The sequence below is a fragment of the Phocoena phocoena genome, chromosome 16 (assembly GCF_963924675.1).
Source record: "Phocoena phocoena chromosome 16, mPhoPho1.1, whole genome shotgun sequence".
Lineage (NCBI taxonomy): Eukaryota > Metazoa > Chordata > Mammalia > Artiodactyla > Phocoenidae > Phocoena > Phocoena phocoena.
This window is the reverse complement of record NC_089234.1, coordinates 61,119,535-61,135,640: the sequence shown is the minus strand read 5'-3', so window position 1 is coordinate 61,135,640 and position 16,106 is coordinate 61,119,535. Positions and strand designations below refer to the sequence as shown.

The 16,106-nt window shown below is 53.9% G+C and overlaps 1 protein-coding gene across 1 annotated transcript in view; it reads left to right on the top strand.

The window, feature by feature from the left end:
- The first annotated feature begins 2,947 nt into the window (after positions 1-2,947).
- LOC136136048 (cadherin-23-like) overlaps positions 2,948-16,106 on the top strand; it is a 323,908-nt gene continuing 310,749 nt past the window's right edge. The window contains exons 1-2 of the mRNA XM_065893923.1: positions 2,948-3,014; positions 9,368-9,445. Of these exons, the coding sequence (XP_065749995.1) occupies positions 2,948-3,014; positions 9,368-9,445 (145 nt within the window). The remainder of the gene's footprint in view (positions 3,015-9,367; positions 9,446-16,106) is intronic.

Sequence of the window (16,106 nt, the reverse complement as noted above, 5' to 3'; positions counted from 1 at the left end):
CTCAGGTCCAATCCTAGGTGACCTCTCTGAGCCTTAATTTCCTCATCTGTAAAATGGGGACAATAATAACTACATTTTAGAGATATTTGGGAAGCTTGAATAAAGTCGTACCTGTGAAAATCCCAGGCTTGTGGGAGTTGCCTAGTAAGTGTTCATTTTCTTCCTTCCTTTCTTCCGCTGCAGACTTCCTGCAGCACCCAGCAGAACGGTGTGCACTCCCAGCTATTTGTGGACGATCTTCTCAGCAGATGTTGTTTAATTCTCATAACAGCTGGTTTCCAAAGGCAGAGGGCTGGAGATTTTTTTTAAAAGACACTCACTCACTAGGAGATGTCAGAGTGTCACTTAATTGCTCTGTGCCTCGGTTTCTCCTCTTCTGAATCAGGGATAATGCTTGTGATGTTGGCTAGCTTCTTTGCAGCATACGGTAGGCTAATGCAAGATAACAGATGGAAAGTGGTTTGAACATTTAGAAAAAGGCGTCGTCACTGGTAGTTAGGGAAATGCAAATTAAAACAACAAGGCCATTCCATTTTTCATGCTTCCAATTGGCAGCCATTTAAAAGAGGGATCACTTCCAGGTGGGCACAGAGGCCCTCTCATACACTTCTAGATGGAGTGGGAATTGCCACAGTCTTTACAGAAGGTAATATGACAGTGGCTAAGAAAAGTTTACATACGTGCTCTGTGTTGTATTTAACTGGCCCATTAATGCCGCTGTTGGAGAACCAAGATTGAGAGCAAAGTCCCAACACAGTTACATGCAGAGAGATGCCCACGGTGACATTGCCTGTGTGGCAAGAACCTGTAAACACTCACATACCCAACAATAGGGGATGTTTGTCTCCATGATGAAACGTCCATACGATGAACTGTTATCTAGCTCTGAAAATGGAGGAAGTGGATGTGGCAGTGTTGACCTGGCGGGCTGTCTGTGAATTATTACGACATGAGAAAAGTGAGTTTCTTTTGTGTAGAGGGTAACTTCATCGTCCTAAAGGGAAACAGCAACCACACCACTCGTACGCCTTTGTAACGTGAACATATCTGCTTGGGTGTGGAGAAGGGCCTCGTAGATGCACGCCAGGCCCAAGCTGCCCACTCTGGCCATCAGACAGGTCACGTGTGGCTCATGAAAATGGAATTATTTGCCAACATTTACAAATTGAATTCATAGTAAAAACCAAACTTCCAGCTTTTCATTGAGAAAAATCAGAAGCTCTGGGCACACTGCACCCACATTCCCTCTTGGCTGAAATACATCAGCAGCTGCTGCTTTTGGACAGAGTGTTGGCCTCCAAATGACCGTCATTCCCACCACTGGGGTCTCCTCATTTGTATGCCCTGCCTGCCCCTGTGATAGGCTGCTGACCTCTGGAAACGCAAAGGGGTGGAAATACAGGGATATGATGGGCATTTGTCTTTTATTACGTGACAACATCTTAGAATCTTTTATTTCCCACGTCACTGTTTCATACTTGGTAATTAGAACATTTTAAGTACAGTATTCAAGGAAAACACGAGGGCACCGCGGGCCATTGTGTGTGGTGTGGGACAGGATCCACCCTCCACTTGGCACCCGGCTGGGAGAGGGAGTCGGCTCCAGGTCCGGAACTGAGAGATCTGAGCCCTGTGCCCTTTCTGAAGCCCTTGCCCCGAGGTCTTGCAGAGATGTGAAGTCTCTCCACAAAACCCTTTTCTTCAACTCCCTTCTCCTCCCCAAGGCTTTCCTGAGCATTTAACGATAAGGGAGGTGGCATGTCAACTTGGGTCCAGATGCTGACCCCACCACTCACTAGTTGGGGGTCTCTGAGCAGATTGTTTAACGGCTCTCGGCCTTCAGACCTCACCTCGTGGACCGGGGAGGCTAATGCCTCCCAGGCAAGGTGCACAGTAGGTGCTCCCTGAAGGAGGATGTGTGGGCCCTTGGCTAGGCTGTGGGGACGCAGAGGTGAGTGGGCAGTGAGCTGAGACACGGAGGTGAGACAGCGTTAGCGGAAGGTAGGGATCCCTAGCTGAGGAGCATGGGCCCCTCCCGGTGTCACTGCTGGTCTCCAGGGAGGCCTGCTCCAGAGCAGCTGCGGGCGTAGGAAGGAACCAGAGGGCCGTGGCCCTGCTGTAATGGGGCCGGGCAGGCCACGGCCGCGACGGGAGGGAGCAGCCCTCCCGCCGCCCACCCGCAACCCCCACCCCACTACACTTAGAGATGGGAGCTTGCTTTGCTAAGCCTCTGGCAGCTGGACCCCAGCTCTCTCTAGAGCTTAGCTAGAGAGAAAAGTCCGGCTCCAGCTTTCCGCAGACTTGCTGGAGGGCCCTGGTCAGGTTACCTCCCTTCTCTGTGCCTCTTTGGACACCATGGCCTGGGGGCTGCTTTCATATCCAAGGTTATGAGATGATACTGCAGATATAAAAACAGGAAAAGACATGTTCATTGGGCACTTTGGCTGGCGGGGGGGGGGGGGGGGTGGCGGCTGCCGACCCGCTCTGAGACCCCTGGGTTCCTGCTCAGCACCCACCTCCTAACTCTGTCCCCACTAAACCAGGTTCCACCGCCCTCGAGGGATGCTGTCCTGGAGGATAGAGGCAGCAGCCCCTCCCTCTGCCCACTGAGGCCCGCATGTGTCACAAACCTGTCCCTGTGCCCCCTGAGCCCTGCCCACAAGCCGTGCAGTCGGCCTCCACGAGGGCACAGAGGGGACTGTTGCCCATGCCCTCAGCCCAGTCGTGCCACACCACTCTCAGCACTGGACAATGACAGAACCCCAGGGTACAGACCCTGTCTTCTTCCCCATGTGCCCCGCCCCCCCGTCTGCACCGATTCTCTCTCCTCCCTTCTCAGGCCCAATTCTCCCGGAGCTGCAGGGCTGAGGCAGCGCTGCACAGCCTGCAAGAGCAGGCGCTCCAATAGGACGTTTCTCACCCTCCCCTCCTTTTGTCCCCAGGAGCCATGAGGTGCCACGTCGCTTCCAGCTGCCTCGTGGTCTGGCTGTCTGTGCTGATCTCTGGATGCTGTGGTAAGTTCAGTCCTCCGCCTTCTCTCCCCACAGCGAGCATGGGAGGCCAGGCTGGACGGTGTGTGGTTGGCGTTTGTGCTCTGGGACTCTCAAGACCCTGCCTTGCCGTGTGTGACTGGGCACTCACTTCCCTTTCTGGGCCTCATTTGCTTCTGCAGCCCTCACAGGGCTGAAAATACCAGCCATCTCCAGGGCCTGGGACACATGAGGGAAAGGGAGGAGAAATACTTGAGAAATACTTGAGCTCTAAGGGGAGGCATCTATGGCCGTGAACTGTCCTTCTTCTGGGGTGCGGGGACTGGCCCCAGTTCTAGTCGGTTTCACAGTTGTCTTTTGAGCACCTACTGTGTGACACTGTGTGCCCTACTGTGTCCAACTCTGGGGGTATGGAAGAAATGACATTCTCGGGCGCTCAGGGGCTCACCAGGGAGAAAGACACAGATAAGATTGCTCTAAGCAGGGTGGATAAAGTGGTAATAAAGGATGTACAGAGCTCCAGAGAAGCCCATCAGAAGAAAAGATTAATTGAACTTGCGGGCACAGGAGAGACCCAGCCAGAAGGGAGACGTTTCATCTGGGCTCTGAAGACTGAGAAGTCGTTTTAAAGGGGGGAGAGGGAAGAAGGGAACCCTGGAGGAGGGAATAGTTTGAGCGAGGGTGCGGCTGCCAGGAGTCTTTCTTCTCTGCAGGGCGGGCAGCCCTCCTTCCCCCGGCCTTGCAGCAGCCAGGTCAGTGCCAGCTTTAGTGCCCACTGAGGAGGCCAGGAAAGGCCTGGGCATTTGCCTCTCCTGGACACCGGGAGCAAAGCAGCTCTGGTGTGCATGAAGGAAGGCCAGGACAGCAGGCACAGCTGGCTCGGTGTCCCGCGGGACCAGGGTGTCCTCAGGGAAGAGCTATGGGCAGAGCGTGCCTGGCGACACAGGCAAACATATTCCTGAGGGGCGTCAGCTCCTTCTCTCACTCCAGGGAGCCGGGAGCCTCTGGAGGAAACCAGAGCTTCATGCTTGGTGGACTGCTGCTGGCATCCTGCTGCCCGAGAGTCCCTTGAAGGTCCCGTCTCCTGGCTTCCATGCTGGGAGGAATCTCTGCTGGAATGCCCCTGTGATGGGGAGCTCACTCCCATCCAAGCAGCGCAGGGTTATGGCACAGCCTCAAAGCCTCTCAGGCGCAGAGCCACAAGGGGTCTCAGACCCTCCCTCTTTCCACCCCTGGGCCAGCTGCTTCTCCAGGTGTCAAGTTTCTCCTTTGTAAAGCCCCATTCGGGGAGGGCTCAGTGAGGGGCACCCGAGACCCTCAGCTCTGACCCTCTGGGTTTGCTTGTTGGTGTCCTCAGACTCCTCAGGGACTCTGTGACCTTGGACACTCATGCCCTCCCCCGCCCTCCCCGTTAAAAAGAAATATAACAGGTGCTAACAGCTTGGCTGCCTTCCTAGAAGAGGTGCAGTCTCCCCTTGAGCTCTCTAGATCACAGGCGGCTCACGCATCCAAATTGCAGCAGCCATCATAACAGTGACGCCGTGCACAGGACACCTCTGGCAGGGAGGCAGGGTGGCAGGGTGAGAGGGCAGTGAGGGCTTTTTGTCTTCATCTTGAGGCTGGGAAACGGTGGCCAGAGAGGTAGAGCGATTTGCCCAGGCCACACAGCAGCGAGTGGCAGGGCGTACAAGGCCTCACCTGGTCGCCGCGCTGTGCTCCCTGTCCTGTGCACCTTCCCTGTCATGAGTTGAGGGCGGGGTCTAGGGCTGTGCCCAACATGGACCTCAGCGAGAACCACTGTGCCTTCAGAGGCCTGGGCAGGTGGGCCTGGGCTGGGGTTGGGCTTTCCTGGTTCCAGTCCAGGCTCTGCCACTTGCCAGTGTCCTTCAAGCCCTAAGAGGAATCCCCTGTCCCATCCCACGGTTCTGAGTGAAGTCTGTGTTTCCTGGTCTGGTGGATGCCTTGTCCTTCCCACATCACGTGCCTGGACGGCTCCGCTCCTCCACATCTGCCCAGCTTTGCTTCCTTCCGGGATCTTTCCCTTCCTCGCCGCGTGTGGAAGGCCTGTCATCCAGCACCACAGCTCGAATCTGCCTTCTGTGTGAGCCTCCCGTCTCCCTTCTCCGCTCAGGCCTGTGGTGGTTAAAAACTTGATTCTTGGGCTTCCCTGGTGGCGCAGTGGTTGAGAGTCCGCCTGCCGATGCAGGGGACGTGGGTCTGTGCCTCGGTCCGGGAAGATCCCACATGCCGCGGAGCGGCTGGGCCTGTGAGCCGTGGCCGCTGAGCCTGCGCGTCCGGAGCCTGTGCTCCACAGCAGGAGAGGCCACAGCAGTGTTGAAATAAATACTTAAAGCTGGTGGACCCGCATCTACTTTGTAGGGAAGGGTAAGTGTGAGTGGGCCGGGGATGCAGGGAGAAGGCGTCCAGGGCAGAACAAACAGTAGGTGCCAAAGCAGGGAATGAGCATGTGTGGGGCAGGGACAGAGGGGTGCATCGTGGGTGCGGGCAGCTGGGCTCTCGTTCCTCCACAGAAGTCGCCTGTTGTCCCCTTCCCTCACACGGGCACTCACGTTCCCACTTGGCCGGACGCCTCAAAGCTCCTGAGGCAGCGGTTTGCCTCTGGAGAACACAGCCTTCATGCCTTAAAAGTGTCTTTTAAGGGAACAGGCGACCTGTGGGCACCCCCCTTTCCCACCCTCCCATCACCCTCCCAGTCCCCACTGGCAGCCCAAGGCCACTGGGCTTCCTAGGGTGGGAGCCTGTTCCCAGATCACGGTCCTGCTTGGTATGTGGCAGGCGACGTACGTCCCCGAGGCTCTGCCCAGCCACCCGTGCAGAGCTCTCAGTGGCTGATTATCGGCAGGTCCTGTAAAACAAAATTTGAAAACGAACGATGCTGCTGCAGGTGACGTTTTTTCTGGCTGGTTTCTCTCCCATTGCCCCAGTCTGAGCCCATGCCGAATTCCCTGGTCACCCCTGAGCCTTCTACCCTGGCTCAGCTGTTTTCTGTAAGGGAGCCCAAAGCCCCCAGCGGGGATCCAAAGCCTCCCCCTCTGGCTGAGCAGGCAGCACTGTCGTTAATACCAGTATTAATAATAGCTACCATTTATCGAGTGCTTGCTGTGTGCGGGAGCACGGCGCTAAGTGCTTTATGTATGTAATCTCATTCAATACTCAACACAGCCAAGAAGCAAGTCCTATTGTTATCGTTATTTTACACCTGAGCAAACTGAGGCATGGGGAGGTCATATGACTAGAAAGAGGCACAGGGAGACTACAAACAAAGGTGAAGCCCTTGACCACTGGCCTCTGAGCCTTTCTGAGGTTCTTGAGTGTGTGAGGAGCCCCAGGTTCCTCATATGAGAGGGTGGAGGTGTGTGGGCGAGTGCATATGTGTAGTTGTGGTGGTCAGGGAGGGCTTCCTGGAAGAAGGGACATCTAAGGCAAAACTTGAAGGATAAATAGGAATTTGGCAAGTGAAGGCAAAAGGGCCAGCAGTCCTGGCCAGGAGGGGAGAGAGAGGCTACAGTGCTTGCAGAACCAGAAATGACATCAGCTTGGGTGCCTGAGCAGAGGGGGTGGGGGTGGAGATTCCATTAGTTCTGCCTGCTCCCCACTAGGAGGTCTCCAGCAATGACGGAAGTACTAGCTTCTGTGTTCTTGAGCCTGGCCCAAGCTCTGAGGGAGACAGGTCAGCAGAAATGAGGGAGGGGAGGGCTGCCGCCCACCCATGTTCAGGGCCCCTGGAAGACCCAGCAGGAGCTGCTTACGTGTGTGCTGCACGATGTCGGCCCCATGTGAGGCCGATCAGCTCCCCCATCCCTGGTTGGTAGGGGCAGAGGGGGAAGTGCCCTCATTTGCCTCCTTCTGGGGTGTTTTCCAATACCAACAACCAGCTCTCCAACTCTCCAGACACCGACTGTGGGTCCAACAATTCAATTCTGATGCCGCCTACCCAGAGTTAGTGCCAGATTTAAGGGTTCAGCTCTACTCTAGACGCCAGTGGTGAGTCCCAGACCACCTGTACTTCTGACCAACTGGCTATAAATCAGGGCTTCCTACTACCCTTTCTCAGGTTCAGTTAGCTAGAATGACTCACAGAGCTCAGGGAAATACTTTACTTACATTTACTGGTTGAATATAAAGGATACAACTCAGGAACAGCCAGATGGAAGAGATGCACAGGGCAAGCTATGGGGGGGTGGGGTCGGGTGGAGCTTCCATGCCTCTCCAGGTGTGCCATCCTCCCAGCACATGGATGTGTTCACCAACTTGGGAGCTCATCAAATATTGGAAATCTCCAGCTCCCCTCCCCTCCCTAGAGGTTGGAGGTGGGCTGAAAGTTCCCCATCTTATCACTTGGTCTTTCCGGTGATCAGCCCCTTCCTGAGGCTCTCTGTAGAGGCCCTACTCTAAGTCTCCTCACTGGGAAAAGGGAACCCTCCTACCCTGTTGGTGGGAATGTGAATTGGTGCAGCTACTACAAAGAACAGTATGGAGGTTCCTTAAAAAACTAAAAATAGAGTTACCATATGATCCAGCAATCCCACTCCTGGGCATATATCCAGAGAAAACTCTAATTTGAAAAGATACATGCACCCCAGTGTTCATAGCAGCACTATTTACAGTAACCAAGACATGGAAGCAACGTAAATGTCTATCAACATGTGAATGCGTAAAGAAGATGTGGCATGTATACGCAATGGGATACTACTCAGCCATAAAAAAGAATGAAATGATGCCATTTGCAGCTACGTGGACGGACCTAGAGATCATCATACGAAGTGAAGTAAGCCAGACAGAGAAAGACAAATACCAATGGTATTGCTTATATGTGGAATCTAAAATATGACACAAATGAACTTATTTACAAAACGGAAACAGACTCGTGGACATAGAAAACAAACTTACGGTTACCAAAGGGGAAAGGAGGGGGTGGGGAATTAGGAGTTTGGGATTAGCAGATACAAACTACTATATATAAAATAAACAAGGTCCTACTGTAGAGCACAGGGAGCTATGTTTACTATCTTTTAATAAACTATATATAGTGGAAAAGAATATGAAAAATAATATATTTATATGTATGTATAACTGAATCACTTTGCTGTACACCAGAAATTAACACGTTATAAATTAACTATACTTCAATAAAAATTTTTTTAAAAATTTAAAGATAAAAAATAAATCACCTCATTGGCATAAACTTGGGTGTGGTCAAGGGGGCTCCTTATGGATATAACAAAAGACACTCCTATCACTCTGGAAATTGCAAGGAGTTTTGAAGCTCTGTGCCAGGAACTGGGGGCAGAGACCATACTACTGAAGGCCTCTGGGGGGTTGCTCAGGGGACAGAGGAAGCCAGCCTTCGGGAGGCTTTGTGTGAGGGACTTGTGATATGGGGGACTCTTCATAGATATGAAATTCCTCAGCCCATGACGGTATCACGCTGTCCCCTTCCAGAGCCAGCCCCCAACCTGAGGCTGTCACAGAGTGGTACAGGTTTACCTGCACAGGCTTCCAGGTCTGGGTTCCAGTACGGCCCATGCCACACTTACCAGCTGTGTGACCCTGGGCAAGTTACTAGTTACCCCCTCAAAGCCTCATTTTCCTCAGTAGTAACAAGCAGACGGGACAGCACATGGTGGACCGTGAGGACTGGTGGAGATGATATAAGCGGCTGGTACAGAGGAGGCTTCCATAGATGGCAGCTATTATCATTGTTGTTGTTATTAATCACATGGCATCAGCTGGCCACTCCTTCACACAGCAAATAGCTGCTGAGGGCCTTCTAAGTGCCAAGTCCTGTTCTGGGCACCAGGGTTGCAGCACTTAACACTGCAGACAGCCCTTGTCCTTGCCAAGCTCCCAGTCTATCTACAGCTGGGAGGCCCAGTAGACATATAATGTGAGCCACATGTGTGGTCTTAAATTTTCTAAGAGGCGCATTAGAACAGAAACAGGTGAAACTCATTTTAATAATGTATTTGACTTAATCCAGTATAGCTACAATCTTATCATTTCCACGTCATCAATATAAAAGACGAGTGAGATATTTCACACCCAGTTTTTCGTACAACAGCTTCAAAATCCTGTGTGTATTTTACACTTCAGCACATCCTGGTGTGGACCAGGTCTCCATAGCCACAGTCTCGTGGCCTCGCTGAGCGAACGACCTGACGGCCTTCTGCCTGCCTACTGGCGTTACTCCCCATATGCCTCGAGGCAGAACAGCAAGCTGCCAAGGTCCTGGAAAGGTGTCTTCGGCACTGGATGCAGGTTCAGTGCCCACTGGAGCCCCTACTCTGTGCCCCTTGCAGAACGCATGGAGCTGGCACGAGGGTACTTGACTGATGCTCTTGTCCTCTAACTTCCAGGCCAGGTGAACCGACTGCCCTTCTTCATCAACCACTTCTTTGAAACATACCTGCTGATCAGCGAGGATACGCCTGTGGGTGAGTTGGCGCAAGGGCTGGTGGGCAGGCTGGGTGGCGTGAGGTGGGCTCCTTTCCCACAAGTGAAAGGGATCTTAGAGATTGAGCTGATCTTCCCCCTGTTATTGGAAACTCTTCCATGGGGTCCCGGATGGGTGTTCGTGTGGCCTCTGCTTGGTCGCCTCCAGGGATGGGACACTCATTACTTCCTGTGGTGGCCTATTCCAAAAGAGAGGAGTTCTCAGTGTCAAAGAGTTTATCACATTGAGCCCAAGTTGCTTGACTTTCACTTCCGTACTAATTTTGTCCTACAAAACGCCTCGTTCCTCTTCCTTGTGAAAATTTGAAGATGAAAGCTCTTGTAGAGTTTGTTTTGTAGCCTTTTGTACTTTTCCGTGATTACTGAGTTTTCTGCACTGAGTATGCCTGTTTTTTTGTCATTAGAAAAAAAAAATATCTAGGAAGCGATCACGAGCATCCTGGTACCCGCTTCTCACCACCCGCCCCCAGCTTGAGTCACCTCATCACCCAGGTCTATCCTCATGAGCCCCTCCCGAGGGCCCGGCTCCTACACCTGCAGCTGGAGGTCGGCACGCATAGCCCCATGGCCTTAGCTCAGCTCTAGGGACCCTGAAGCTTCTCAGGAAATGGGGTTGAATTGAACAAACCCATCTTGCAGCTGTGCTGACGGGAAGGTGCTAGTTCTTGTGAGCACGGAGGAGAACAGCGCCAGGAGGTGCCACTCACCTCCACCAGCACTCCCTCTTGTGTCGTCTCATTCTTGTCCGTGTCATTTTAGAGAAAGTGCTTGTAATCTGGGGCTTCTTACACTCAGGTCTGCCTGCTTCATGGGTATCAGGGTGGGGCTGTGGGCCAGAAGCAGCATGCATCGGCAGCCAGCATGGTGCATCTTTCTGGAGCATCACTTACACTTGAAAATGAAGCAGGATGGCTTGGAGAGGGGAGGGCTGTGAAGATACTTAACTAATAGGTCATTTCAAGCACTCTTTCATATGTGTAAGACCAAACATAGATGCAAAATTCTTCAAAGAAAATCTCTGCTTGAAGAGGGGAGCCTTAGTGGGCCCCAGACTCTCCCCTGCTGTTTGCAGGGGCTCATGAGAAGCCCCCTGCAGAGGTCTTTCCTTCCACTCTTCCTTCTTGTGTGGGTAGGTGCTGGGCACAGCAGGTATTCTGACTATTGTGGGGATTGTCCCCATGGCCCAGTGACACTGTCTAGGGCTGTGGGGACCCACTGTGTAGAAAGTGGCCACTCTTTTGATGATTAGCAGCCCCATGCATCAGCATCGTGGGGCTGGATTTGGGGATTGGTGTTTGGGCATCTGGGTGTTTGAAGTGTCCAGGAAGGAGGCAGATTGCCTCTCTGGAATGTCCTTCCAGAGGCTTAGCTCACCTTCTGAGGGGTGGAGAGGATGGCCGGCAGTCCCTTGGGGACCCTGCTGAGCTGGTTCCTCCCTTCTGAGTTGGGTCAGGGGGTGGTGTTTGTGGCTGGCTCCTCCGCAGGCCCAGACCTGGTGTGCGGCTGGCGCGGAGCCAGCAGAGAGGTGCCCAGTGCCCGTGGATCCATAAAAGATGAATGTTAGCGTTTATCACCACTAGGGGTTCTGCTCTTTCCAGTTCATTCATCAGTTTATCAGATATAGATGGGGTGCCCCCTGTGCCAGGCCTGGGTGCTGTGGATTCAGAGAGGAATTCGAAGTCAGCGTCGCGGGTGATGGAGGCTAGGTCGGCTGTCTGGTTAAGCCCCAGTGGGGATTGAAGTGGGCCGAGTCGTGCCTCTGGGGGCAGGGCAGAGCAGGAGGAAGCAGGAGAGGTTGGGGGAGGTGGTGGTGGCTCTTGAGCAGAGTCCTGAACGGGTCCTTTCCATTGCTTCACACACTATTTCCTGTGGCTGATTTTTATAAGCGTCTGTTTGAACCTCATCCTCCTGGAGATTCCTTTGTGGTGGAGGCAGTATATCTGGGACATGCAGGCCAGCCTGCTGGCAGAGGTGTGGCCAGCCACTCACTGAGCCGGGCTGCTGGCAGGGAGAGGCGAAGGCCCCCTCGGGTGAGCGGCGCCAGCCCCGTCACCCCATCTGTGGCCCTGCGTTGCCCTGCTCCGCCCTGAGTGCCTGTGCTGCAGGGAGGGTGACGGGGTTGGGAGGGGCGGCTATTGCTCAGCCGGTGCTGGTGGTGATACACCCCGGGCTGGACGCCTCCAGCGAGCCCTCCAGCAGGCCTTGCTCCAGGTACCTCTGGCTCTGGTTCTTGATTGTCTTTTGCAAACGCAGGCATCAACTGGCCTCCAGGAGTAATCCCAGGACTCAGCCCCATTATGGCTGTGTTTGGCAGTCACAGCGCGGGGCGGAGCGGGGGGTGCATCTGATGCAGTGGGGATTGATCCCTGGCTCTGGGAGGCCGCAGGAATGAGAGAGGGTTCAGTGAGCTGGAAGACAGCTCTGCTCATCTGTCTGGGCAGGGGCCAGTGCTGAGCTGGACCGCACCCTCCTGCCCTCCTCCCTTCCTTTTGCATCAGGGTGGGGCAGCACAGCTGTGCCCTGAAAGTCATGAGCCCAGTTTCTGTTCCTTGCTGTGTGGCGTTGGGCACAGTGCCTCCCCTCTCTGGGACTCTATCTCCCCATCTCACCAATGAGAGGGCATTGGAAAGATGGGCCCAGTGGCCTTGAGCTGGGGCAGTCCTGCTAGCCCAGGGTGCCACATCTCTGGGCCCTCAGATAACACAGCCCTGGAAACCTCCACTGAGTGCTGTCACCTACTTGCCCTGGGCCATTCAGAGGATGCACATGGACTCACGTGGACAAAGCAGGGTGCAGACCTCTGACCAGCAGTGGCCAGGGTGAGGGTAAGGGTGGAAACAGCTTGGCAAGGAGACTGGCCCTTTGCCTGCCATGTGGAATGGAGTGGCCTAGAGACTTGACTTGGAGGCTTGCCTCTCACTAACCCTTTGCTCTCTGAATCTCAGTGCTCCAAACTGTAAAATGGGATGGAATAGTCTCCTTTCTGGATTGTTGGGCTGTATACATACACTATAGTTAACTCCAAAGCTTCCACACCTAGAATGCTTTGTTGTTACACAAAAGAGAACTTATGTGTGCCCCAGGGATGGCTGGTTGGACTGTCCTGCTAGCCACGGGCTTGCAAGGGGGACAGACAAACACATAGGTGAGCTGGGTCCAGTGGGGTGGTTGGTACCAGTGGCTAGAGCCAGAGACCAAACTAGTCTGAAAATGTCAGCTTACCAGAGGAGTAGGTCAGAGCTGCGGGCAGACCAAACTTCCAGCTCTGGGACAGATTATCCGGCTTCTGCTTGGACCCCCAATGAAGGGGAACTCATAATCTTACCAGGCTGCTCACTTCTGTGCTGTGGGGACAGTTCTGGGAATGAAAACGTCTTCCTAATGTTACTATGAAATCTGTCCCTGCAACTACTACCCACTGCACCTAATTTTGACCACTGGAGCCTTACAGAATAATAATGATAACATAACATATGATATACTATATATATATAATATATATTATTATACTAACAATGTTTACTGAGTGCTTGAGGCAGTGTCCTAAGTGTTTTAATTCGTTTTTAAGTTCCTTTTAAGAATGGAAGGTAGAGTTTGATTACAGGCTCTATCAGAATGTAATTTCTGTGAGTGTGCTCTCCTGGGTTAGAGATTGGGACTTTCATTCACCCCAAACCTTCTGAGCCTTCCCACTTTTCATGCTCTTGCCTCACTTTCCGACCGCGGGCCAGCGGCCACGTGCTGGGGAGCGCAATGGGAGGGTACGGCCCAGCCATCTGAAATCCCGTGCAGAGGCTGCATGTTCCATCTCTGTCTCCTCCTGTCTCAGCTTCCAGTTCCCTCTGCCTGATATTCTTTTTGTAGACCATCTCCCAGCTGGAAAAGACAGAAGCCAAATGAAGTCATTAAGTAGCTCTGCCTTCCCCTGGCCTGTTAACATCCAGGCCCCCCTTGTCCCTGTTTGTCTTCTGCGGACGTGGACCTCAGTCACTGGCAGCAGAGCCCGGCCTGGGCGGGGCAGAGCAGGAGCACAGTGGAGACGTGATGCCTGGTCAGACTGGTTGGCATAGCCCACACCTCGGCCCTGGCTGTCGGCAGCGAATGGCCTCATGGCACCTTTAGGATGAGGGACGGGGGCAAGGATGCTGTCTCCGATCGCCCTCCCCAATCCACTCCAAACACTCCACAAATATTGCTCGTGTCGGGACCACCGACCACCTCCCTGTGGCTAAAGCTGACCGTTAATCCTCAGGCCTTGTGGCCTTTCAGCAGTTATCTTTATTTCCTCCAGGACATCACCTCTGGCTGTGCTTTCTCAGTCTCCTTTGCCTGTTCCTCCACTTCTCCAGGGCCTCTTGGCACTGGAGGGCCCCGGGGCCTGGCTCCCCTGTCTCTTCTCCATGCTCTCACTCCCGTGCCATGCCTAGTCTGGTAGCTCTGGGTACTACCCGTGTGCTGACAGCCCTGAGGCTTCTACCTTCTGCCTGGGCCTCCTCGCACCAGAGATTCTAGGCTCATATACCACCTCTGCATCCATTTCCACGTGGATGTCTAAAAGGCTCTCAACCTCAGTCTAAAGCCACATTCCCAATCTTCCCTGCAAACCCCTGCTTCCCTGCAGCCTTTCCCATCTCAGTTAGTTGCAACTCCAGCCTTCCAGTTGCTCAGACCAGCAACTTGGGGTCTTCCCTGACTCTTCCCTTTCCCCCCCCACCCCGCTCCACCTCATATCCAGTTCATCAGGAAATCCTTTTGGCTTGATCTTCAAAATATTTCCAGAATCTTCTCACTTCTCACCGCTTCACCTCCTACCACCACAGGCCAAGTCTGCATTATCCCAACAGCTTCCCGATGGTCTCTGCGGTCCCCCTGCTCCCTCTGCCCTGCTGCAGCCTTTCTCACCCTCCCAGCCAAGTGGTCCTTTTCAACCTGAGACAGAGCTGTCACAAGGTCAGCTCAAGTCCCTTCACCCACCTGGAGTGAAAACCGTGCTCTTAAATGGCATCGAGGCTGTTTGCAGTCCAGGCCCTGCTACCACTCAGACTTCACCTCCTTCCCACACCCCCAGCTCGCTCCACCCCAGCCACACCGGTCGCCCTGCAGTTCCTCGAGCAGGAAAGGCGAGTTCCTACCTCTTGCTCCTTTTTCCTGGAACGTGATGCACCTCCGTTGGTCAGTCAAGTCAGTTCACATGCTGCCGCCTCTGTGTGGCCTTCCTGGCTTTCTCCAGGCGGGGTTCAAGGGCTGCTTCCTTTGCTTTCTCCTTCTCTATTAGTCCCAGTCGCAGTGCTGTTATTACTCAGCTCCTCATCTGTCTCCCCTGTTGCCCTGTGAATGCTTCCAGGTGCCTGGGCCATCTCTGTGTCCCCTGCCCCCCACCCCCACCCCGTGCCTGGCTCATGCCTGGGGCTTGAGGTGCCTTGGGGGAGGAGTGAAGTCTGGAGTTCGTGAGTGCGGGGGGAACCTTCCAGGGCAGGGGCTGGGGCTGGCTCCATGCCTGCTCGCCATCCTTCTGAAGTCTCAGACCAGGCACCCCCCTCCCCAGGGTGTCAAGAGCGAGGTGTTGGTGATGACAGGGATGGCTGCCCAGGGAGCGCCCAGGAGAGCCGGTCTCCCAGATGGCACAGATGCTGTTTGTGCCTGCGCTTGTGAACGGCAAAGCCCACACCGTGCGAGGGTCATGTTTTCAATCACCCCAGCTGCCTGCCCACCCCAGGCTGTATGTGGCATATTTGCTGGGGACCCTCGGGGCACCGAGCCCTGTCTGGCCTCCAGGGAGGGACACAGAAGCAGCAGCATGAAACCTGGCTTGGAGGCACCGAGCTGACTTAGGAGTTCTGAGGTGGTGGAGGGCATCTAGTCCGTCTACCTTGGCTGCCACCCCAGTCCTCACTCATCAGGTCCTGGAGGGGGACAGTGTCCCTTGGGGCTGGGTCCCAAGGTCACTCCTCCTATCCCAATTCTAAATACCGCCAGTCCAAAGCCTCCCAAGCGCCTAGAGAAAGGAGTGAGAGTTCTTTATCGTAGCCTGTCACCTACCACTCCTCACCTGCTCACCACCACGGGGACCGCTCAGCACCCCAACACCTCAGCTCTGTCTCACCGCCACACCCTCACCCGCGCTGTCCCTTCGGCAGGGAGTGCCCTTTCCCCTTCCCTACCTGGTGAATCCCTACTCATCTTTCCAGGTGTAGCTCAGATGTCACCTGCCCTGGGAGGTGCCGTAGCCTCCGCCATCCCCCACCCTCTGTTTGCTTTGAATTCACCTCTGTGAAAGCTCTTAGCAAGTCCTATCATGGTTATTTGTGTGTAACTCCCCATCGGCTGTTCATTTTTACTTATTATCTTAATTGATGTCAATGTTACAATTAATTATCATTTTGGTATTTATGTGTACTATAAGATTGTAGAACGATACTATTAGCTAGCGCTTATTGACTGCCAGCCTCCGACCAGAGCCTCACAGTGAATCCCAGAGAAGTGGCGTCATGTCCACTGTACAGCCCAGCAAGCTGAGCCTCCTGGCACACGTCCTCTGCGCCAAGCACAGCGCTTGGTACAAAGCGGGCCTCAACAATTGCTGGTCGGATGAGTAGAGGGATGAAGGAAGAATGAAAGGCTGAGTGGATGTTCAATGTCTTG